We start from the raw sequence: 24670 nt of genomic DNA, 5'->3' as shown, positions 1-24670 counted from the left end.
CGCAAATCATTTAAAGCCGAAATGCATGGATTAGATACTTTTTACCTTAAAGGTGAGCATTTTTTTAATTTTATTTTTTTACATTTTTATGCTTTGGATACAATTTTACTGGCTATCACATTGCATTATTGAAGAGTAAATGCTTTGTTCTATAGGAACTCAACATACGGTAAACTCAAAGTACATGTTTCGTTGCTTGCTCACAAAGTGATACACAATTAAAATAAAAAAACATTGCTAGGCAGAATTAACATCAATTATTGTCTTTAATATTAGTATTAATAATAAATTATTACATTCTACATGTGCTAAACAGCCAAGCTGTTTCTAATATGATCTGTAGATCTGGGCTTTTCTGTTCCTTAAACTATGATGCCCTCTTGTGGACGCCTCTGGTAACAGCAGCTGTATCTACCTGACAGTCCGGATTCAGGAAGAAACATCCGAGTTATAAACCACTTGATTGCTGTGCCAGCTACAAAATGATGTTAAATAGCCGAAGGAATGATTCATAACAAAACTTTGCAACAAAGTTTCAGTTGCAAACCTTACCCCTAAAAACATTGTGACTTTTTAAAACAAATTTTAAAAGTCCCCGAAGAAGTGTAATTTTGTCTTCCTCGTTTTCCCGTAATACGCCCACCAATCATAGCCACGCCCACTAGAGCACCTGAACAGAAGCAGACTTCCTTATGCTGATGCTTTACTCTTTTTTTTTCACCATGATGGTTATCAGGAAGCCCATTTTGATCGCTTTTATCCTCCACGTCTCTATTTCTGGGACAGAAAATAAAGGTGAGTGATATTTAAATTATTTTTTGATTCCCTTTGAAAAAGAGAAGTCGCTTTAATTCTGCATTTCTCTCAGACCGATCGGGTCACAGAAGTACTTTTGGTGGATCCTCTCCGGCTTATTGACAATCCATCTTCTGAAAGCATGTTCTAATTTAATCAAATTGTTTTATGAAAGAGATCAAAAGGATCTGGATTGAAATGTTACCTAATAATTGTTATGGGTGTGTGCTCGGATTGCGTGTGAATAGCATTTGCTATTCCAAGTATTTTATGATGTTTCCTTTCCATCAGAAGACTCCAGTGGCTTTACATCAAAACTGCCCAAATACTCCATTGTAAAACCACAAGTGATTAACAACAGGTGGACAAGGAGCCTCAATGGGGCAAAAGAGGTAAGTTCCTGATGTTACAAATGTTCTTTCACTAACTTTTTCTGACTTAATATGATTACATTATTATTTTTGTCTGTTTGTTTTTGTTTTATTCATATAGTCAAATGGAGATAAAGTATCTTACACACTGATGATCAACAACAAAGAGCATATTCTTCATCTGGAAAAGAATAGGTACAAACTCATCATCACTGACATTGATGGCGATAGAGGTTCATCTTAATAAAACTAAAAACTAAAAAAGTTATTTCAGTGAGAGTTATACTACAATCCTACTTACAATAGAGAAAGTGATTTGTTTTAAGTGTGATTATGGCTTTCTCCTATTGAAAACTCAACTCTGCGCATCATGGTTGTTCTTCCTTCCACTCAACTTTCCAAAAGTCTTTGAGGATGCTCAGAGTTCTTTAGTTGTTTTAAAAGATCTTGGGTAAATCTTGTTCTAAACAATAGAAAGTTGTGTTTTTGATCAGCTGGGAGCCGATTTTCAAAACAAACAAGCAACAAAAAAAAAAACCCACATGTAACACTTTTTGAGTTTAACTGCAGAATTAAGTTACATTTGAATGATAGCACAACATTTTAAGATTCACTCTGGAATGTTTTTTAATCTTCAAATTTTTAATCTTCAAAATGAAATATTTATTTTTTCTCTTTTACTCAGAGAATTTTTACACCCCAATTTTGTCCAGTATTCTCGTGATGCCAGCGGTAACTACAATATCTCATATCCAAGACAACAGGTGAGTTTCCCATTAATCCTTATAAGAACTGCTTTCAGAAAAAAAAAATTAAATTGTTCTAAATTTTCAGGTGAACTGCTACTACCATGGGTCTGTGGAGGGATACGAACGTTCAGTGGTTGCGCTCAGCACATGCTCCGGCCTCAGGTTTCTACTTTTGCTTGGATTATTTGCATGCAGAATATTTTACATTCCAACTGAAGTTTATTTATTTCAGTAACTTAATCAATTCATTATAAAAGCACATCGTCAATCCTTTATTTTTGTTTGTAGGGTGATTTTTTTGCTTGTAGATGTTGAAAACTTTGTGATTTGAATATTTCATCAGACCAACAAAAGGAAAAAAAAATACAGAAATGTGAACTTAATGAATATTTGATTTTTTGCCTGCTTAATGGTTTTTATGTTAAAAAGTTCTTTAAATCTGACGTCTTGTGACCAGCCTCCCTTTTTCTGTTGATAAGAAGAATTTCCACAACTTGAAATTAACATTTACTTCTTCAAAAGAAAATAAGAATGGCGACTCTGGAAAGATCATCAAACTTTCAAAAGTATTTGTTTTATTTAAATTTTTTAAAATGCCATTTGTTAAATCATTTATACCTGCCCTAAATATTATATAGCAGTCAGGTCCAATCACTGATCATTGAGCTGCTTTTTGCAGTTTCCACTGCTATTTTTGTTGATGAGCTCCACATTATTAGCTTCCTCTAGACATTCTCTGTCAGATTCAAGTTGAGACTATAGTCAGCGAACTCCTAGAGGTTATTAGCAGTTTAAGCCTGAAGTGTGAGGAAAATATGGGCTAACTGCAACCCATATGAGTCTGTGTAGACATTGTAGTGATCATCAGCATATCATGTCTCTGTTTTTTTCAATATTGTGCAGCCATTCCCATTCTTATTTGATTGCTGAGCCGTTGGACTTCCATGAAACCGGTCCATATCATTCCTCACTGTGCTCTACTTCTCCACAGGGGTGTGATCCTCCTTGAAAATGAGACATTTGGTCTTGAGCCCATTCCGGCGTCCACCAGCGACGAGCACGCTCTCTACCTCCTGAAAGACTCTCATTCTGAGCCAGCCACCTGCGGGGTCGTTAGTGAAGCGACATCAACGCCCAATTATGAAGCCTTTGAGCCTGCCCAGTCCATGACTTCTCTCCTAAGGGTTCGTTCCACATCTAAATGTTTAAAGTGTAAAATGGAGGCCTTTCTGTCTAAATCCTTTTCCTTTTTGTTTCAACAGAGAAAACGCGCTTTGCCTCAAACCAGTTATATAGAGTTGGTGCTCGTCGTCGATAACCTCAGGGTGAGTGTTGATGATTTACTTTTTGTTTTATTAGTAAAACAAATCCTGCTTTAACCAATGAACTAGTCTGTTGTGACGAAGAGACGGCTGACTCAAATGGTGAAACTCTCAGTTTCTAAAATTATCTACAGTCACAAGCTTTGGGTCTTTACCGAAAGAACAAGATTCCAGAAAGCAGCTGAAGTGAGTTTCCTCTGCAGGTTGTCTGGGTTTTCCTTATAGGTACTCAGAGTAGAGCTGCTGCCCCATCGACACAATCCTGGATTAATTGAACTATGGATCCATATACTATCGATTTTCCACACCAAGCTAGAGGAGAATCTGTCACACCTCGATCTTTTGGACAAACTGACTCAGTGACTGTAGTGGGCTATAGTGACATAAAAATATTTCTATCTGTCATTAAACTAGATCAGTGGTCAGAGTCCTGCAACCTTTAGATTGTCCTACTCACTTGCATTAAATGGTGAAACTGGCGTCCAGCTCCATAGAGCTCTCTGCTAAAGAGCTTATTTTGTAGCCCGGTGTGCTGAAGCAGAGAGAAACGTGTTAGGAGACCGACCCTTGATGATTGGAGCTTGAAACCAATGACTCGGAGAATAGTTGCTAAAAAAAAGTTTGAGCATATTGTCTTGAAGCAACAAAACTGAAACTTCTTTTTTGTTGTTCTTTAAACTTGGATGCACCAGATTAAGGGATTCAATAATCTAGATGATGTTTCTGAAGGCTCGGGGAGCATAGTCAAGCTACTACCAGAGCTGCACCCAGATCCTGCTTGTCTTCTACTCAATTTACCAAATCAGCAAAGTCATTGCAGAACTTGTTGGTTCTGAGTTCAGGAGGAACAGGACGTGAGGGATTGGTCATCCTATGAACAATGAGGACTAAGGTCACGGATTAATGTGACTTTTGTTGATTATGTCAGAAAGACAGCGTAATTTATCTGCTCAAAGGTGATCTTTCACTTTCAGAGAAAACTTTGGTCTCTTTGATAAGCATATCAAGCAGATTAGTGATAACTAAAACTACAACTACAGAGATATTCATCTAAAGCAGCAACTCTAGTTCATAAGAGTGGGTGTCCTGCAACTTGTATGGACACTTTGTGTAACATCAGTTCAATATTCTATAGTTTTTATCCTATTAAAAACGTAGATTCATCAAATGTTAATAAATGTGTCGCCTCTAACAATATTTATTTTATTGTTGAGAATGTGGTTTATTTTTGTAAACATTTAACCTTTTTCAACAGTATATCTACAAGAAACAAAATGAAACAGCAGTCAGAGAGGAGATGGTGCAAATGGCAAACCTACTGGATGGGGTGAGAGTTTCTGCTGTGTTTATCGATATCTTTATTCTTCAACTGCTTTGCACAAGTTTTAGTATCTTTACAATCTTTAAACTAAGAATTGCCTCAATGATGCTGATAATCGCTGATGCTACCATAAATTTGCCTTTTTTTTCCATTAGTACTACAAACCCCTCAATATCCGAGTTGTGCTTGTGGGCCTGGAGATTTTTAAGCAAAGTAATCCTTTCAATGTGGAAGGCAGTGCTGGAGAGGTGCTGGGAGAGTTTGTTCAATGGAGGAAGAGTACTCTGTTACCAAAGATCAGACATGACATCGGTCAGCTCATTGTGTAAGTAACATTCGTTGTTTTTATTAATTTATTAACAGAAACCATTAATTTAGGTTTCTGTCTGTGCTTGAGGTTATCAGAAAAGACTTTAGGTTTGTTTATTTCTCCATGTGACTTCCAGTGGTCGGTCAGGGGCATACGGCGGTGGCATTTTGGGCATGGCCTTCGTTGGCACCGTCTGCTCCGTTGCAAGCTCCGGAGGAATTAACGTGGTAGGTTCTGTTTTAACCTCGAATGCCTGCTGACACAGTGGTGCTTTGACACAATGAGCTTTTACAGGAAATCTGATACTGCATGCTTTATTAATGGGAGACTATTGACTGTCTCAAGCTCTAAGTGACTCACCAGTGAAACAGGCCTGACTGGAATGCCTCCATGACAAACCTTCTTTCTTTAGGTGACCACATTCTTTAGATGGTTTTGGCACTGATTTACAAATGACTGTGTGTGTATTTATAACTGATGCAGATAGTAATGACGCTATTGTTTGATTTAAAAAGTTGGAGTCAAAATGCAAAAACTAATGTTAAAACTAAATACACACACTGACTCAATGGCTGGTAGTTTATCTGCAGAACTACATTAAGTTATTTTGACAACACCTTATCAGTTTAACATGCCATTATGAAGGAATATTTTTCTAGTCTTGACTTGCATGATTTCAGTTTTTCAGGACTGCTTGCATCTATTTCGCACAACTTGCTTGAGGTTTTGTTGCAACCTTTTCAGTCAAGTTCGGAATAGTGAGTGCAATGCCTCGACGTTTTATTTATTTAGCAATTTTACTTTAGGTTGGTGCTCTTGTTTGCTTAAATTTCCGCTTCACAACTTTATTTTGATAAGATTTCATGTGATTAATGGATGGCTTCACTTTTCAGAGTGAAGTACTTTACTAAGGATCTTGTGACTGCTTAAATCATTTTAGTTACGCTGACTCCCAAACCAGCCCATATCATTAACCTTCCACCACCATGTTACACCTTTAATATGCTGTGTTCATGCTGATTTATTGATCTTGGTATTAAACCACTTAAATAAAGCTTTGATTTCATGTTTTTTATCATATACAAGTTAGAATCTCAGTTGAATTGCCATTTTTGCATTATAATAAAGCTTTTTTTTTTGTTTAACACAGATAAAAAATAAAATCCAGTACTTATTTGGAGCAAATTTGTTAGGCAGGCTTCAAACTTACTGGCATCCATAAACCTTTCTTATCTGATGCATAATTACATAGTCATTTTGAAACTTTTAACCTTTGCACCCGTTTCCTTGGATGGGGCACAGCAACCTAGTTAATGCTCTTCAAAATTGTAAAGACAAGAAGTTATGCAGTTAATGTATTGCAGATGCATGCTGACCTTCAAAAACAAGAAAATATAAGCATGAAAATATCTGCTCACCTGCTTTAAACAACACTGAGAAACCGAACTGCATGAGGACCCAAATTTATATTGTTAGTAAGTGCAGTGGAGGTGATGGGAAGGAAGGTCAAAAACTGTCAAAACACTGCTGACAATGTAGCAAAGAGTAGGACCTGTGGTCACCCAATGTCCATTACATTTATTTATTCCAAGGCCTTTTCATAAAGAGACCACCGTCGTGGAAGGAACCATACTTGACATTTTCTATTTGTGCTGTTTTAAAGTGCAAAAATGTCCACACAGATTTAACTTCAACTCCTGTTTCACTATTATTAATATAGGGTTTTTAAACTGTTTTCAATCTAATCATTTCATTGTACTTAAGACTTTTCTTGACAAACATTGATGCTATTGGATGTTCTCCACCTGTGAATAATTTTTTCTTACTATTATTATTCAGACATGGCATTATATACATCCCTAGAATCAGTAACAGTGATGCATCTTAATGAGCATCACCAAAACCTGGCAACTGCCAAAACAATGTCTTTTATTCAATTGGCTAAAAATACCTTTGCTTTGTAAAATCCAGTTGTTTTCTCAGTTTCTATGGAAGCAGTAAAATTAACTTTTCTACACAGTGTCAGCCTAGCTTTTCGTAACAAATAAACTCATGTAATATTCTGTATTAAATTTTAAGGGCTATGCAAGATCTAAATGTGTTTTTATTGTGAAAGGCAAAATCTTCCAACCGAATTCTTGCCAGCTCTCTTGCCATGACTGTATGTCAGAATGTTTCAATATGGATCATTTTTTTAAAAACCTGTGCAGAAGGCTTTTACCTAAACACCACGCTTTACTTTTATAGTACAGCAAAGACAACTTGAATTATGTTTCCGCGGTGGTGGCCCATGAGATGGGCCATAACCTGGGCATGAATCATGACTCCAGTGGCTGCACCTGTGATGGAAAAAGCTGCATCATGTCAGGAGGCGCCAGGTAAAACATGATCCACCTATTGTACTCTATATCTATATTTCTTTCACAGTTTTTCATTAAAACAACATAGAAGCTTTTGACATTACTTTGCTTTCACTCTAACCCACTTTGTTGTTTAATCCTGTTACTTTGTAGTGGTGCCGTCCAGTTCAGTAAATGTAGTGAGCAGGACTTTGAGGCTTTGATTCTCCGTGGGGGAGGCGTGTGTCTTCGAAATCAACCTTCGGCATCGGACGTGATTGGCACCGCTGAATGTGGCAACGGACGCCTGGACAAAGGAGAGGAATGCGACTGTGGCACAAAAGAGGTAAAGAAGTTAGAAAATTGTCCTTTCTTTTTCTGGACTTTAGTAACTGGTGCACAGAAGCTTTAGTGGAGAGTAACAAATGTGCATACTGTGTGAATTTGACACAAAAACTGTGTAGATGTAGCCTTTTTGAGGACAGTAATTCACACATCAAAGTATATCACTGAATTGAATTTAGCTAAAGTAAATAATGGCTTATAGGTCAAAGTTACGCCTTCTTCTAACTTATTAACCAGAACATGGACAGTGTTTCCAGGTTCCTGAAGATATATTCAGTTATATCACAAACACAGTTCCTACACTGACTGAGCATGCTCAAAACCTTTATAGGTATCTGAGTAGATATCTTGTTGGCATCATATTTTGATTCCAAGTATGACATAGAGGAGTTTGATAACAAGAGTAGATTGTGTAGTTGGGCTCCAGCCAGTGCTTGAACGATGAGTGTTCTGGCAGCACTTTCAAGTAATAATTCACTGTAACAGTCAGAGGCAAGTCACACCTTGCCTCTGCACTGGCTTCAACCAGAAAAGATCTCCTCAAGCAACAGGAATGGATGACTTCAATCTGCAATAGGAGTGCCGTACTTGGAGTTAAAACAAAGCCAACATTTAATACGACTTAAGAAAACATAAGGAGGAGAGTTTTCACTAATGTGTTTATGCAAATTGAGGCTAAAACCAATGAATGTGTGGGTATGGATGTATATACTTAGACATATGTAAAACCCAGATAAAATTGATTTTTTTAAAAATTTGATTTAATAATGAGGGTCCATATAAAAATATGGTATGAGTTTATGAGGTAGAAGTTTCTTACTTCTTTCTACAACTTTTGAAGCATGTTAAGATGACTGCATCACAAAAATATGTCTTTTGCATTCCTTGTTCTTGTGCATAATTTTATAGTACTATTATGTTCTAAATAAACATATAAAATAAACATCTGAACTGTGCACACCTCCAAATTGCACATAGGATGGTCTTTTTAGTCTTTTGAAATGTCCTTCTTTGCACAATTTCACACAGAAGTTGGAGAGCAGTCTTCTGAATAGAACCAGCATTCTTTAATAAGATTTTTAAGTCCCTGATTCTGATGCTGCTGCCCCATCAGATCATGACAGACATATAGGAGAGATGTAGCATGTGGCTGCAAATACTGTAGGACCTAATCTTCCACCACAAGTATATTTTACTCTCCCTTCTCACAGATGGCTGCAATTTTGTCTCGAGTCCAGTCTAGTTATCTGGTTGGACAACGGAGAAATTAGATACTTATGCTTCTTTATTATAGCTAGATTCTCTTCCACGAGTGTTTGACCTATTGCTACTTCTCCTTATTTATACAATCATCTGCTTTGTTAACATTTACGATAGGAGGATTGTTTCCACACAGGAAACAAAGAGGTCAAAAAGTTATTTATACTCAAAATCTTGTACATCTGATTTGTCATCTGAGTATTTATGCTGAGCAGTGGACTTAGACTTGTTATGCAATTCGGATGTATTCAGAGTGGAAAGGAAAGATGAGAGCATAGTGCTGCTGACACAGAAACATAGTCTCATAAACTGTGGTCTGACTGTCCATTAATCATTGATTGAGGCAATCGATTGTCTTTTGGAAAATCTGAGATTGCAAAAGTGTTCTTTGCATTTAATGTTGACTTTAAGTCAACAATTCCTAACATTTCCTTCTGTCACTTCCTGAAGTTTCTTTCCCTTTTAAGCAGTTCCTTCAGTTCCCGAAAGTTGCTTATGCAACTTAAAGTTGCTTCAGTTTGACTCCCGGACCTGGCGACATTTGCCGCATGTCTTCCCGTCTCTCTGCCCTCTTTCCTGTCAGCCTACTTTCGAATAAGGGCCACTGGAGCCCACAAAAAAAACCTTGGAAAAAAGAAATGTATAAAAAAAATGTTTTAAAAAGCCAATTTGAAAAATATGTATCAAGGCAACTCCGTTTAAAAGTTTCCCAAAACATACAAGTGATGTATGTATTTTTAATTGTTTTCATTTTACTTTTTGTTATTATTGTATGCTATGGCTTGGGGATCAATAAAGTGTGCATATTTCAGAGTTAAAATACAGTTCATTTTGTATATATAGCATGCTGTTATAGTTTGTTCCCTTTTTATTTCATACAGGAATGTAAGAACGAGTGCTGTGATGCTGCCACCTGCAAACTGACTCGTGGTTCCTCTTGCGCTCATGGAAGCTGCTGTGACAAGTGTCAGGTCTGCAAACCGTTCCAGTGCAGGTGAAATTTCAGCACTTTTGTCCTTGCCATGTCAAAGTGATTCATTTTACTTCCTATTCTCTGGTAGATCAAAGTGTCTGGAACTCAGTGCAGAAAGTCAGCCGACGCCTGCGACCTTCCAGAGTATTGTGACGGCAAAACTGGATTTTGTCCTTCAGACTTTTATATCATGGATGGGCTGCCCTGCAACAACGAGGCAGCCTATTGCTACGAAGGACGCTGCCAGACGTACGATTACCAGTGTTTAAATCTGTTCGGATCAGGTATGTTCTGCTGTAATCGTTGGAGAAATCAATGTGGTTTATGTCGTTACTTGTGCCGGTCACTTCTCCCTCTCTTATTATTTTTGTAAAGAATTGAAATGATTGACATGTTTTGTTCTCTTGTTCAGTGGCTTAATCTCTCCTCTTGTTGCTAATATTTGATACTTTCCTTTTTGAACAGGTGCAAAAAAGGCAGATGATATTTGCTTTGAATATGAAAATATAAAAGGGAACGTGTTTGGGAACTGTGGCATCACCAGCAATGGAGGCTACATCAAGTGTACCGTGGCGTAAGTACTTAAGTCTGTAAGTTTCAGTCAGTAAATTAAAATGTCATCCAGAAAATGGTCTTTTCAGTAGCATAATTCAAAACCTGCCACATACAAGACATTAAAATAATGTTTACTGTGCATAAACATACCAAAAGACATATCGGTATGTAATTTCTTGTCATGACTTGCTGCCTCAGTGCTGCATGTTTCAGAAGGAATCACTCTGTGCGTAAACTGAGGTGATCAGGAGGCCTGGGTTGCTTTGATAGCAGCTTTAAGCTCATGTGTATATTTGGGCAAGTGTCTCATCTTTTCCTTGATATTTTTTAGTTAATTAGAAATTCCCCAGACATCAAAGCAGGGATTTGGTACTTTTAACATTGTGGGAAAGCCGTAAGTATTGCTGAAAAATGAAAACCTCATTGAACTGAAGCTTTCTGGCATATGAAAGTAGAAAGTTCGTCAGACAGACCTGCACTAACAGATGACAGGAACTCGCAGAAGAAACTTAAAGATAGACTTTATGCAGCCGTCAATCTCTGGAACCTTGACTTTCAAGTAAAATGTGAATTTTACTTCCCTCTAAAAAAGACAAACTTAGACCACAGAACAACAATTAAGGTTTTCTTTTCCTCCCACAGCCCATGTAAAGCACCTCTGACGTCTGATGAAGCAGAAACACAGGAACTGAAAGTTCATGCTTTGGATACTCATGAAGCACTGACTGCTTCTTTAGAAATGAAGCAATCACTTCACAAGGAGGATTAACCTCCTTGTGAAGGTGTTGTGGAAATGATGAACTAAAGGGTAGAGAAACTGTTAAGAAATGAGTAAGATCAATCTTTGTCTTTAAATCTTTTATTTTGAAGGCCTGAAGCGTTCGAAGGCAGACGAGTAGAGAGGAGTTCAGCAGCACATCTTCACAGATTTCAGTTAAAACCACGTCCTGTTTTGACCCACACACATATTGGAAAAGTAACCATAAGAGGGAAAATTTAATAAAAACCACTTGACAACTTGCATAGACGCCTACGTTAAACCTTCCTTTAACTCTGTGATTGTCACATACATCATCTGACCGCTCAAATGCACATGCTTCTTGAACTCCATGTGCTTAGAAAACCGCTTACATGTATACAAAATAAAACAGACACATCTGAAAAAATAGAAATGCAGATGTTCATACAAATTTTTCCACTTGAAAGGGTAACCGTTTTTTTTGTAGACCATAAAATTTCTGTGTGAAAAATATTTTTTTATTGCTCTTAACTATTTATTTATGTGGAAATAAGTGGCATCTAGTTGAATAGTTGACTAAAAAAATAGTTTACAGTAACATTCGTATCTCTTTCTCAGGAATGCCAAATGTGGAAAGGTGCAGTGCACTAACGTGGATTTAAATAACCACCCTGCTGGTGCCCAAATCAGCATTGAGATAGTTCAGGGATCCAAATGTATCAATGCGGACTTCAACCTTGGAACCGATGTGCTTGATCCAGCTTATGTTAAATCCGGCAGTCCGTGCGACAAAGGAAAGGTGAACCAATAATATTTAAAATGTTCTGTTAAAGAGAAATGAAATGAAATGACAGGTTAAGTTTGACTGGATGTTTTCGATCCTCTGCTTTAGACCTGTGTGGACTTCAAGTGTGTGAACGCGTCGGTTCTGGACCCAAACCTGGGCTGCGATGCACAGACCACCTGCAGTGGACGAGGAGTAAAACAAGCCTTTGACTTTTTATAAACTCTTTTATCAGTCAATATTGAAATACCAGACACTTCATTGGCTGTTTTTCATTCTCCAGGTGTGTAACGATCAGGGTCACTGCCACTGTGACAACGGTTGGGCTCCACCCAACTGCAACAAAGCAGGCCGAGGTGGCAGCGTCGACAGCGGTCCTGCTATGATAGGTACATTTACATTTTTTAAATGTACACGCAAAGTTGTAGAATCAATTCAAGGTCATTTGCACAGAGTTTTAGTCTATGGTTTATTTGGGAATGATTATTATAACAGTTTTAGTTTTTTTATTAATTGATTTCAACTATATTGATAAACTTTTAACCAAAAAGTAGTGTTAGCAGAAGTCGATTAAAACTTAGCCGTCTCATTAAGTTCATAATGTTGCCTGTCTCATTTCTTGCTGTATCATTGGAGAAGAATTTTGTCTTTTTGAAAACCTTTTGAAACCTGAAAGTACAATTATTTTTCAGAAATACAAAGTAATATTTTAGACTTGAAAGACGACTGTTCTTCCTTCCTGTCTCAGATTACTCCCTCAGGAACGGGCTCTTGATCTTCTTCCTGTTGATTGTCCCTCTTCTCGTCGCTGCCGTTCTGGTGCTGCTCTACATGTTCAAAAGGGATTCCCTAGACATCTGCTTGAAACGAAGAAAAAAGTAAAATAAAAAACTGTCTAACTTACAACACGCATTCATTTAGTCTCTTAAAATGTTGATGTTTTTAAGAAAATCGTTCTTTTTTTTGTTTAAAGACCACGCAGTACAGGAAATAGAAATGCAAATGCACCAACAAATGGTAACGTTCAAACAGACGTGACAATTCAGCCTCCAAGACAAGTTCCACCCGAAAGGGTAAGTTTACATTTCAAAGTAGTCACAGCAGCAGCAGCTTTATTTTTTGGTTAAAAGACATTTGTCAGAAATTTTTCTGTTCATATCTTCCTGTTTTGCCTTTTGGTTTATATATATCTAACTGGATATTTCTTGTTTTCTTTTTGTGTGTTTCTATATTTAGCCTCCAGCTCCATCAGTGACCTCTGCTCCCATTTCAGGGTACGCATTTTATTTTTAAAAACATACTTAATATCTGCGAATTTATAAATTTTGTATTAATTCAGTTGTTTTATCTAGTTTATTATTCACAAAAATCATCTCAAGGTTTTTTACTTAGCAAAATAACTAAAATATGTTATCAAATCAGTGCAGATTCAAATTTATTTAAATTCATTCCAACTTTGCTCCAGTTAATGCAGTTTAATCAAATTTTGTTGATAATTCCAGTTGGTAAAATTAAAAGTTTTCGATCTATGGAAGAATGGGAAACAGCATAAATTAATTAAAGCCCTTCACTGCACAACTTACATCTTTCACTGAGCCCAAATATACTGTCAGTTTCAGGTACGGAGAACTGGATTACTGGACCAGAGAAGCAAACGAGGCTCCTGCACGACCTCCAGCTCCAGTTCAGGGCCCAGGAGTGCCAAGGCCGATCCCCGTGAAAGACATCGCAAGTTGACGCTCATTTTGTGTCAGGGATGCTGTGAGTGTATGAGTGTGTTTCACAAAAAGACACTGTTGTGAACCAGTGTGACAATGAGACACTCAGTGGAACTTGATTGCATTCTAAATCTGACTGTAGTATTCATGGTGTTGGATGCAGTTTGTACGTATCGGAGTAGGTGGGTTTTATTCTGTCTTTATCACTTTGTGTTGAATCAGCCACATAAACTGTTCATACAAAAAAATATAAAGAATTTTAGGGATTTTATTCCAACATATTGTTAAAAGGTTGTTGGCTGTGAGTGTTGATGTTGTAATATTGCCCTGAAGATTGTAATGAAGTTAGCTTAAATTTATTTTACATACATGAGCTTCTCATGATCCGCATTTGGTCATTCAATTTATGATGAAGACAAGATAAATGGTCTTCAGTTAGCTTTTGCATACAATGTAATTAATTAGCTGTTTGCTGAAATATAAACATAAAAGTTCTTTTGATATTGATTTTACTGAAATAAAAGATGCTGGGTATCTATTTCAATCAGATTCAAGTTCTTTTTGAATGTGCATGTATATCATGTTTGCATATTTTTACGTTATTTCTTAGAATAGAGCTGCATTTCAATATTGATTTATGAGTGCATTTAATTTAGCTTAAAAGGTGAAACTCATATAATCATAACACACAAGACACATTTATGTATGTATACATTGTATGTTTCTTCCTGTTCAGTTTGTTTAATTTTCTCATATAATTGTAAATCACGGCCTCGGAAGATGTCGTAGCTCCCAATCATTACTAACTGAGGAACCTTAACAGTTCGACTGATACCTACCGGCCATTTAAATAACTATATCAAAACAAGTTCACTTTTCAATTAGCATAAAATAAAACTAAATGAATCTGAGCCTGAAACCTTATTCATCAGCTGTCCAGATGGAAAACATGAATCCCAAGAACAAGCTGGAAGCTGTTACATAGAGTATAAAGTAAGCTTGGTTGATGATTTTAGTCTTTCTGGTCCAAAAGCCAGGCTTCTTTTCTTCCTTGGCGTTGTTCACAAGCAGAGTCAGCATCCGTCTCATCTCCTTCAGCCCGTCTGAGAAGTTTTCAAACTCCTGCAGCTGCTCCGCCAGTCGGCTGCTGCAACCCTGGAAAGATGATGATCTGGTTAAAAACTGAGATTCTAAAAATTACAATTAGACAGCAGGCCACTTTATGAGCTTTTTTAGTTTTCTGACTCAACAAACTGAAACTCAAACGTGGTTTGAGCGCGAATTGAACCTGAAATCAAAACTCAAACAGTCGTTCCTGTGGGGGTCTAATACCAACCTGCCCCAGGTCAGTTGGCATCTTGTTTGCTGACACACCACAGATGCATGAACACCCAGGCCAGTTCTTCTCTTCTAGAGGAAACAGATAAAGCACATTGTGTCTTCAGGTGTGAGGATTTTACACCTGAATATTTGGAAGGAAAACATTAATAATAAGGACTGTCTTCCTCCTACAGACTTGTAGTTTAGACCTTCATTTGTGTTGTAAGTGCTTTTCTATTAACTTGAAATATAGAAACATAACATTAATTTTACCATACGTTTTTAATAAGTGTACAATTCTGAAACTTCAAGTTCTCTTTCACGTCTTGATCAAATTCTGCAGTGTTCAGATCAAAATGAATCGTCTCAATTGGGTCCAGATTGTACTGAATATGTACAGAAAATATCAGAAGAAAGCATATTCTTAAATATTTTTAAATAGAATTTTTAGTTGTTCAACTAAATTTTGTCTTAGTATTAAATTTGTGTTTTAGAGCTCACTAATTAAAAGAGCCCAAAGGCTGCTACTCCTACCTTTCTCACAGCTTTGGTAGTTGGCGTCTCTATCTTGACTGTCTCCACAACCGTCTTCCAAACTATGTCGTTTGTTCATCTCATTTTCCTGGGATTCAGACTCGATGTCTATCAGATACATCATCAAAATTGTCTCCAGGAGGCTGAGGAACATCAGCGCAAAAATCCCAATGCAGTAGACCGCTGGGGAGAGGTTATCATAAAGATGGTGACAATGAAGAAATCACAACTTAAACTGCATGACAAGCTGCTGAAACAAGTTATTCAAAACTTCAAACATAAAAAACTGTGTGAAACAAGTTTATTGCAGTGGCAAACTGTAATTTAAAAAATATCCTCATGTTTTATTCCCATTTTCCACATGAGTTTGACAGATAATCAGCAAATGTTCAGTTGTGCTGAGATTGGGGATCTGGGAAGGCCATTCCAAAACCTTAATGTTAACCTGGTTAACATCTTTTAAAACACAGTTTGCATATTTTTACAAAAGTCCTGTTGCAGTTTTATATTTGTATGATTATTTTTTGTTTTTAACTCATTGAAATTGTATGTTGAATCCATTTTGGAAGGAAAAAAGTTGAAAATCTTTTCAACTTTATCTTTAAAACCCCACAATTAAAATCCATTTTGACTCCAGGCATCTTCCCAGAACTTTGCTTTACATGATAAAAATTCCAGAACCAATGAATGTAAAAGTAACACCCCAGCTGCATTCTGTAGAACATAGCAGGACTTGATCCATTTACCAATCAGTGGGATCTTGTCTGATGATGACGGCAGAATGTCATTGAGAATGAGCTGCATCACGGTGACGGCCAGCAGCACCGTCACCTTGAAGCTGATCTTCTCACCGCCTCTGTCCGAGATCAGGAAGGAGGACAAGTCCAGGCACAAGAAGAAGAGGACAGGCAGCAGGAAGTTCACGATGTAGAGTATACATCTCCTTTTCATATAGATCTGTAAAACAGATGTTTGGACATGTCATTGTGTGCATACAGCGTTATGTGTTACATCTGTAAATGGCTGAATAAGATATTCTACACTAGAAAACTAGTGAGGCAAAATGTTGCATGTGACAGGTTTAAGGAAGGGAAATAAAAATCTAGATAAAAGTTAAAGATCCTGGAGATATGAAGAGAAAACAAATACAATGTAGATAACAGTCAAAATAAGACAGAAAATTTATGATGATTCATTCATTATTCTTTTATTCTGCTAATTTTTTAATATTTTGTTCTGGTTTCTAGATCTTCTATAAGTTTTAACAATTCACAGTAATCCAGTCTGTCCCTATGCTGCTGCAGACATGTTACTATTAACAATATCCATCATTTTAAAAGAAGATACAGACTCACTGTAAACACACGAAGTCACCATTTACTTACAGTGTAAATAATTATGTCTTGCTGGGATCCAAATGGTTTGACTTTTTTGGCGGTGACTGTCATGTTAACAAACAACCACTCATACTGCGTGCTCATCAACTCACGTGACCAATTCGTAGTCACTGAGGAGTTCCAGGTATGCGACAGGTTAATTTCCTCAACTGGAATTGAAGAGAAAAAAATGTTTTAACTTGGTGAAATGGACCTGGCAGGCACCAGTACTTTAACTGCAACTTTAACATCATCTGTGCGAGCAGCTGGACAATAATCTAAGGGACAACAATTGTAATTTTGAGTTGAATCACAAAAATCATCTGTCTCATTATCTCATCTAGAAGTCAGTGCTTTAAAATTTGTAAACCTCAATGAGCTAAAAAAAAAGGAAATGTTTATTCTGATTTAATTTTTATCTTGCGCAATTTGAACTATATGTCGTAAAGACTCACATAATCAGCACTAAAGCACTGGTAATCACAGAAAATATGAACACAATTGGAAAAACAGAAGAACAGCTTGAATCTGACTTACCGGAGTGAACAACTGATTTAATTGAGAGAGTGCAGCTCTGAACATCAAATGGGAATTTGTAAACCTGCATCATGCATGTGCTGACCAGCACCTGATCATTCTGGACTAAGACTGTACCATCGTTGTAGATGGTGAGGTAAGGACTTGGAGGGGCTTTATCCCTTTCTGTCCTGCAAAACAGAAATATTTCATTTGTGATACATGCAGTCAGGACAAAGCAACAGTTTATCAGCCAGCATGAGACTGTGGATGTTATAACTTTCATCTCTTATTTTTCTACCACTCTGCTCTTTTCTTTTGGTTGTGTACAAATGTGAACCTATGGCAGTGCTTCTCAAATAGTGGGGCGGGCCCCCTTTGGGGGGCGCGGTGCGATACCTGGGGGGGCGCGTGTGATCCTGGGGAACAGGCTTTTTTTTTTGGCCGTACTAGTAGAAAGTGTAATTGCGCACAGTAGGCGGCAGTGGCGCTCTCATTGTTACTTCTGTCACGTTTGCGACAGTGCAACATTTTACGACTTACAAGACAACAGGTTTGCCTTGGTTAGCAGTGTTAAGTCAACAAAAAGCTCCGACTGCGTTCTGTCTATGGCTTCCGTTATTCAACAACCCCCAACATGAAAAAGTTTTTAACAGGGATGAAAGAAAAGCGGAGAGAGACAAAGATAATGAGACAACAGAAAGTCAACCGAAAGCTAAGAAGAGGAAATACGACGAAGCGTATTTAGCGCTTGGCTTCACTGTGACTACAGTTGGAGAAGAGGAAAGACCGGTGTGTTGCTACGGTGGCCCTGAGGTGCAAAACACTACAACATTAAGGAAAGCACTACAACATTAACAAAAACACAACAACATTAAAAAACACGACAACATTAACAAAAACACAACAACATTAAGAAAAACACAACAACATTAACAAAAACACGACAACATTAACAAAAACACAACAACATTAACGAAAACACAACAACATTAATGAAAACACGACAACATTAACGAAAACACTACAACATTAACGAAAACACAACAACATTAACAAAAACACGACAACATTAACAAAAACACAACAACATTAACGAAAACACGACAACATTAACAAAAACACAACAACATTAACGAAAACACTACAACATTAACAAAAACACAACAATATTAACAAAAACACGACAACATTAACAAAAACACTACATTAAGGAAAACACAACGGAAGAGGTAGGTCCCAGTGGGAGACCTAAGAAGTCGCTGATTGGACGACAGGTCGTTTTACTTTTGAACCGGAAGTTCTTCTGGCTTTAACTTGATTGCTGAAAACAAGAATGTTCTCAGTGATCCAAACCTTAGTACTGTTATTCGTAAATATTTTGAGTCAGGACATACTGATACTGGTGATACTGGACATGCTCCAGACCAACCACGAAGTGTCGGTTAGCATGCGTTCAGTAAAGACTCATTTGAAAGTAGCAGGGCTGCATTGAAGAGGCAACTACTCTCCACTTCCTGAAGTGAGACGTGTCATTATGTCCGAGCTTAGAGGACCAGGGCAATTATTTGGCTATCGGACCATGTGGCAAGTTCTCAAACTAAAACACAACCTGCGTGTCAAACGTGATGTTGTAATGAGACTGCTGAGGCAGCTGAATCCTCAAGGCATCGCTCTGAGAACTCGCAGGTTTACAAGACGCACGTATCCCTCCACGGGGCCCAATTACATATAGCATGTAGCTGGCTACGACAAAACTGAAGCCATTCGGCTTGGCCATCTCAGGGTGCATTGATGGTTTTTCGAGAAGGATAATGTGATATAAGACAGCTGTGGAAAGATAGTTTAAATCCCAAGGCCACTTACCTTTGAGAAATGAAGAGAATATTTTCCTGGTAAATTAATTGGTTCCCATGTTTTGGAAGGGACACATTATTTCAGGTGGCTAAAATATATGGTTCCCCCTCATATCTCTGGCAAATAAAGAGGAAATGTTTTCAAATAATTTGTTGTTGATGAAGAGATGAATAAGCACAGTTGAAGACTTGTTGGTAAATAGTCCCCATGTTTTGAAGGGGGAACAGATTATTTTAATCACCTAAAATATATGGCTTTCCCCTCATAACTCTGGCAAACAAGGAGCAAATTCTACCAAAATCACAGGATTTATTGTTGATGATGAGAGGAATAAACAGAGAAAAAAATCTTGCTGGTAAATTAAGTTGTTCCCATATTATGGAGGGGGACCAGATTATAATTTCCTCCATTCTTTCCTACCCTTACCGAACCTTGGGGAATAAAGAACAACTGTTTCCAAATTCTCAAAAATCTTTACATACACACTACGTGTTGGGAAAACTGTGTTTGGTGCCTGACTTATTTCTGCCAGGCTTACGTGAGAAACGTTGGAAAAAGAGCGATTCTCTTGGCGTATAAAATAAAAAAACAGCATCAGAAGATCTTGTTTATTTATTTATTATACAATTTTTTAAACAACAGCTGCCAATTAAACTCAATGTTACAACCTTCACATGATTATATGAGTTGTTTTACCGAGAAATCGATCAGAAGCGACGTGAAAATGGTCAGATCCGCCTCATTCGTCTCTCTGGCTGTAATGATCGCTCCCGACACAGGGGAACCCAATTTAGCACCTACCCGAACTTTCATTTCTACCTTTTGTTTTAACCCCTTTCTCCCAAGAGAATACTTTGGTCGCTCCTCATTTTTCTATTCAAGGAAGGTGCTGAGGGCTGGTGTACGGCAGGATGGGACAGTCTGTTGTGCTAGAAGTAAAGCAAAGAAAAAATGTCGCACATCACATTCATGCAAACAGACGATATGTATTACGAGCTGAAGTAAAGCTGCCACAAGTATAAATTAAATGCGAGTTCGCTTCCAAAAAGGCGGCTAGCCTGATCGCAGTGCAGCAGAACCAGAACGACACCAATTATCCTAAAAAAGTAGTGCCTAAGGCTGTAACGGACCTTACGATATATAGCTAATACAATTCTGCTATATTATAGCGACTTTGTGTACTTTTAATTGCATTTATAATGAACAACTAGATGACAGTGGACACGGTCTGGAGACCACTAGCGTTAGCAAGTTACTACATCCATAAGAAATATGAATCTTCCTTTATACTTTTTAACTTACTTGAACATTGTGGAGTATCCTCCATACAAGTTTCTTGAAGCCTCTTGCCACAATTACTGCAAAAATTTGGTGACGGCTCAACCACCTCCTTTCCACAGTTCGGGCAATACATGGCGAAGTGACTGTATTCCCGCTTCCTTAGGTTTTCAATCAAACGAAGCACTCCAGCATAACTTCCGGTTCAAAAGTAAAACGACCTGTCGTCCAATCAGCGACTTCTTAGGTCTCCCACTGGGACCTACCTCTTCCGTTGTGTTTTCCTTAATGTTGTTGTGTTTTTGTTAATGTTGTTGTGTTTTTGTTAATGTTGTTGTGTTTTTGTTAATGTTGTTGTGTTTTTGTTAATGTTGTCGTTTTGTTAATATTGTTGTGTTTTTGTTAATATTGTTGTGTTTTTGTTAATGTTGTCGTGTTTTTGTTAATATTGTTGTGTTTTTGTTAATGTTGTTGTGTTTTTGTTAATGTTGTCGTGTTTTTGTTAATATTGTTGTGTTTTGTTAATGTTGTCGTGTTTTCGTTAATGTTGTTGTGTTTTTGTTAATGTTGTTGTGTTTTCGTTAATGTTGTAGTGTTTTCGTTAATGTTGTCGTGTTTTCATTAATGTTGTTGTGTTTTCGTTAATGTTGTTGTGTTTTCGTTAATGTTGTCGTGTTTTTGTTAATGTTGTTGTGTTTTCGTTAATGTTGTTGTGTTTTTGTTAATGTTGTAGTGTTTTGCACCTCAGGGCCACCGTAGGCGGTAAGCCGCTAGAGTTTTTTCAGCGAAAACGTGCTGAATATTGCCAACAGTCATCCCGCTTTGTGAAGGCTACTTCAGTAAACCATCGAGCGCTGCTAGCATCATATAAGGTGGCGTACCAAATTGCGCAGTGCAAAAAGCCCCACACCATAGCAGAGGAGCTGATACTGCCTGCAGTAGACATGGATAGTCACGGTGGGGAGTGGGGGGCGCGAATAGTTTTCTTCTTGATATGGGGGCGTAACGGAAAATAATTGAGAAGCACTGACCTATGGGGACATTTTCCAGTTCACACTCAGATTTTGTACTTATGCTATCTTGTCCTTTCCTACTCATTTTGTTCATGAAGAAAAGCTTTGTACCCAATGTACTTAAATTACTTCATCTGCTGATTGTAGTCAAGTATTTTGAAACGTGTGAAGGGAAGCAGGGCGATCATCATTCTAAGTTGACAAAATGTTATGCTTTCTGCAGTCCAGTACTTGCTCTCTGCTGCAGATGCAACTCAGTGGAAGATGGACGTCGTTCACAGATATTTGTTACATATATTTTAAACTCTCTGCTTGTCAATGTGATGAGCCCTTCTTTTCATGTCAGTTTCGTGATCAGAAACTCACATGATTATTTGAGTTTCTGTTTGTTTTTTTCCTTCCTATTCCCGAGTGGCTGATTCTTCATGTTGACTCTCCAAGCAGCACATGATAGTGCAAAATGCCATAAAAGTTATCTTTATTTACTTATTTTCTGTTGACAACAAAACACAACAAACATTTGGCTCATGTGATTTGTTCCTCATCTGATATCCTGCACCAGATTGTAATGACTGGACTGAGTCACTTAGAAAGGCTCAATTATCTCACCAGTCTGCCAGCCACCAGGCTGACCCCCTGGGGATTCTCCACTTTGAGGACTCATTAAAGGGCTGCATGAGTTTTGTGTTAGTTGTCTCCTGTGTCCGACAGATTTTCTTGTCTTTGTCATTATTTTCTCCTTCTCTACTCATTTCTTGTGCTCTTGGTATAGTCACCATTCAGATGTTTGGTATATTCGTTTGTTTAAATAGAGCAAGTGCATGTATATCAAATGTACGCTTACATTTCTTCAATGGTGAGATCTGGCTTCCACAGAATATCTGTTGGAATAGTAACCTTAGTGATGTTACAGAATTCACTGGAATCCCAGGAAATGAAGTCATTCTGCCATTGCTACGGAGAAAAGTAAAGAATGTGATCACAAATTTTAATATTACACAAAATTTGGAAATATAAAAATTTGGGAAAGCTTGAGGTCCAAAATTGAGTCGAAGGATCTCCGAAAGCAGTTTTTATGTTTGCCTTAATTTGAGTCTCCACTGGAGAAACCTGACATTCATATAGTCTACAAATTGCATAATTACCTTAATTATAATTTTGTTACTCAGAGAAATATTAGTGAAAGATAACACTCACCATGATTATCCAAACATATGGTACAAATGTCTGGTCAATCTCTCTCTGCAAAAAAGAAAATTGGTGTTAAAAAAAAATTCAAAATTACCATTATGCTTCCTGATTAAATTAATTAAAAACATATGTACTGTATTTTCACTAAAAGGTGGCACGAGAAAAGAGTTTGAAAGTCCTTCTACAGTTAAATTGCAATGACTTGTTTTTAGCTATTTCCTTCTTGCTTGTGACTATTTCTACAGACATTTTCTGTTTTGAATTCAGTTTCAGCACTGATGCTCTTCAAAATATAAATCTGGGAAATGATAGACACAACAATAAAAGTATATCATCTGAATTGTAAGGTTGGGTTATTCTAGTGAAAGTTGAAGGAAAAACTAACTTAACCAGAAATATGAAATTTAGCAATTTCCCAACTTACCACATCCAGGATAGCATACAGCAATACCTCCATATAGACCGTTGTGGCTTTTCTGAAATCTTTTACAGGTCGGGTCAATGAAAACAGCTCATTTCCTCTGTTCAGGTTCAGGTAGTTTAAGACCTCCTGATAACTACACATTCTTTCAGAGGGAGCCACTTCTACAACTTCAAACACAAACAGACAAGAAAGATCTGGGCACAATGGCAGAAAAATGAAAATATTTCTGTCATAAATTACAGCATGTTCTGTGTTATTTACTTGTGAGCCTGAAATTAATTCATAATGTATGAGTCTCTCCTGATCAATACAAAGAGAGCTCACATTTTATTGATTAAATGTCCAATGTTCTAGCATAAACGTGCACTTATGGTTAACCACAACAATGCTTTTTACAGTCCCCCGAGTCTGACAAGACCGTCCAGTTCTGATGTAGTTACCGTATAATACAGCAACGGTAAAAAAATAAAATAAATTTAAGTATAAAGAAACCTGCCTTTATGGGTAAATACTGTTTAAACTACTTTCAGCCTTGCAAGATAACATTACACAGATTCAACTGTTTCAGAATTTCTTCATAAAATAAGAATAATTTAATAGGGGATGGAGGCTGCTTCTCCTATTAGTGAAATATTGCAAATAAAAATGAGGACACAGTAATCTAGAAAACAGATTCTACAGCAACACAACCCTGACATATTGTTCTAGGTTTTTAATAATAATAATAATAATAATAATAATAATAATAATAATAATAATACCTATGAGGAGGAAGTGAAGAATGAAATCTCTGCGCAACATTTCTATGAAGTCCAGGCACTTTGATGGTTGAACAGCAAGTGCAAATGAGATCACTGCAGAAATATTATGCGACCAAAATCTTACATAGGCAAGGGGTGGGCGAACCTCATCCCTAATCAAATTCTATGATATGATTGGGTTATTTGTCTATTTATCAGTAGAAACATGAAATGCTTAAGCTAATATCTGGCGCAGTTAAGATTCCAAAAATTAAGACGCATAAACTCAAGACTCAAGATTCTAGAATAATATTGGGAAAAGTAAGTTATAACTCAAAGCTTGTCATTGTTAGACTGTGAATGATGTAAAAACTAATTTCTTAGTAATGGCTTAAGGGAGGCTTTGGTCTCAGTTGATTTGGTTTTATTTGCAGATCACATTTATTTTTGTTGGAAAGGGAAAACATGTATTATTAATGTGTGTTTGAAACAAATTTTGCTGTGTCTCTAAATTATTCTACAAACATATTGGGGAATAAAACATGAATAAAACATATAATGCTATTAACATTATTATATCAATGAGCCTGAGACGCATGCGCCATGGTGGATTTAAATATCACACAGCTTCTGCGTGAGTGTTTTTAAAAAAGATGCGGCTAGAAACTGTCGGCCTGATATTCATAAACTGAGGGACCTGGACATTAAAAAATTTATTTTTTGATCTCCCAAGACGTGGAATGCGAGTGGACGCTCAGCCTTGTGACAAAAATCTTTGTGAATCCGACTGAAATCGTGTCAGTGTTTATCGAAGCCTCGTTTGATGCCTCGTACTTATAC

General features: G+C 37.2%; 2 protein-coding genes and 1 long non-coding RNA gene across 5 annotated transcripts; 1 reads left to right on the top strand and 2 right to left on the bottom strand.

Moving 5' to 3' along the window:
- Window positions 1-664: 664 nt before the first annotated feature.
- Window positions 665-14125, top strand: zgc:174164 (uncharacterized protein LOC570656 homolog). 3 transcript variants are annotated; one of them, XM_055042976.1, is made up of 22 exons: window positions 665-795; window positions 1090-1187; window positions 1288-1361; window positions 1852-1930; window positions 2001-2077; window positions 2907-3099; window positions 3178-3240; window positions 4493-4564; window positions 4714-4883; window positions 5005-5095; window positions 7116-7246; window positions 7382-7553; window positions 9694-9783; window positions 9874-10069; window positions 10251-10359; window positions 11698-11878; window positions 11972-12058; window positions 12147-12252; window positions 12612-12741; window positions 12837-12936; window positions 13100-13137; window positions 13477-14125. In XM_055042976.1, exons 1-22 carry the CDS (start codon window positions 693-695, stop codon window positions 13598-13600), a joined length of 2484 nt encoding a protein of 827 aa, XP_054898951.1. In that variant the 5' UTR covers window positions 665-692; the 3' UTR covers window positions 13601-14125. The 3 variants fall into 3 exon arrangements, with proteins under 3 accessions (XP_054898951.1, XP_054898950.1, XP_054898952.1); XM_055042975.1 differs by having other exon boundaries at window positions 1087-1187; XM_055042977.1 differs by lacking the exon at window positions 13100-13137 and having other exon boundaries at window positions 1087-1187; window positions 12837-12882; window positions 13478-14125.
- Window positions 14126-14211: 86 nt separating this feature from the next.
- Window positions 14212-23912, bottom strand: LOC129368128 (5-hydroxytryptamine receptor 3A-like). Its single transcript, XM_055042979.1, has 10 exons — window positions 23852-23912; window positions 23091-23257; window positions 22673-22717; window positions 22320-22429; window positions 17349-17518; window positions 16821-16981; window positions 16182-16392; window positions 15436-15618; window positions 14918-14991; window positions 14212-14736 (listed from the first exon to the last, which is right to left on the bottom strand). Exons 1-10 carry the CDS (start codon window positions 23889-23891, stop codon window positions 14503-14505), a joined length of 1395 nt encoding a protein of 464 aa, XP_054898954.1. The 5' UTR covers window positions 23892-23912; the 3' UTR covers window positions 14212-14502.
- Window positions 19787-20782, bottom strand: LOC129368130 (uncharacterized). Its single transcript, XR_008606787.1, has 2 exons — window positions 20487-20782; window positions 19787-20113 (listed from the first exon to the last, which is right to left on the bottom strand). It is a non-coding gene; the product is annotated as an uncharacterized LOC129368130 (long non-coding RNA).
- Window positions 23913-24670: the final 758 nt, after the last annotated feature.

Source organism: Poeciliopsis prolifica, unplaced genomic scaffold, assembly GCF_027474105.1.
Source record: "Poeciliopsis prolifica strain line A6 unplaced genomic scaffold, Auburn_PproV2 SCAFFOLD018, whole genome shotgun sequence".
In the NCBI taxonomy this organism is placed as follows: domain Eukaryota; kingdom Metazoa; phylum Chordata; class Actinopteri; order Cyprinodontiformes; family Poeciliidae; genus Poeciliopsis; species Poeciliopsis prolifica.
This window is presented reverse-complemented; position numbering and strand designations above follow the sequence as displayed.

Bases quoted from the DNA above. Each gene is read 5' to 3' on its own strand.
- zgc:174164 (XM_055042975.1), top strand. From the start codon at position 693: ATGCTGATGCTTTACTCTTTTTTTTTCACCATGATGGTTATCAGGAAG. The intron at 4,565-4,713 runs GTGAGAGTTTCT...TTTTTCCATTAG, and splicing joins TGGCAAACCTACTGGATGGG to TACTACAAACCCCTCAATAT. The intron at 10,070-10,250 runs GTATGTTCTGCT...CTTTTTGAACAG, and splicing joins TTTAAATCTGTTCGGATCAG to GTGCAAAAAAGGCAGATGAT.
- LOC129368128 (XM_055042979.1), bottom strand. From the start codon at position 23,891: ATGTTGCGCAGAGATTTCATTCTTCACTTCCTCCTCATAG. The intron at 15,619-16,181 runs GTAAATGGATCA...ACCTCTCCCCAG, and splicing joins AGACAAGATCCCACTGATTG to CGGTCTACTGCATTGGGATT. The intron at 14,992-15,435 runs GTAGGAGTAGCA...TGTTTCCTCTAG, and splicing joins CTACCAAAGCTGTGAGAAAG to AAGAGAAGAACTGGCCTGGG.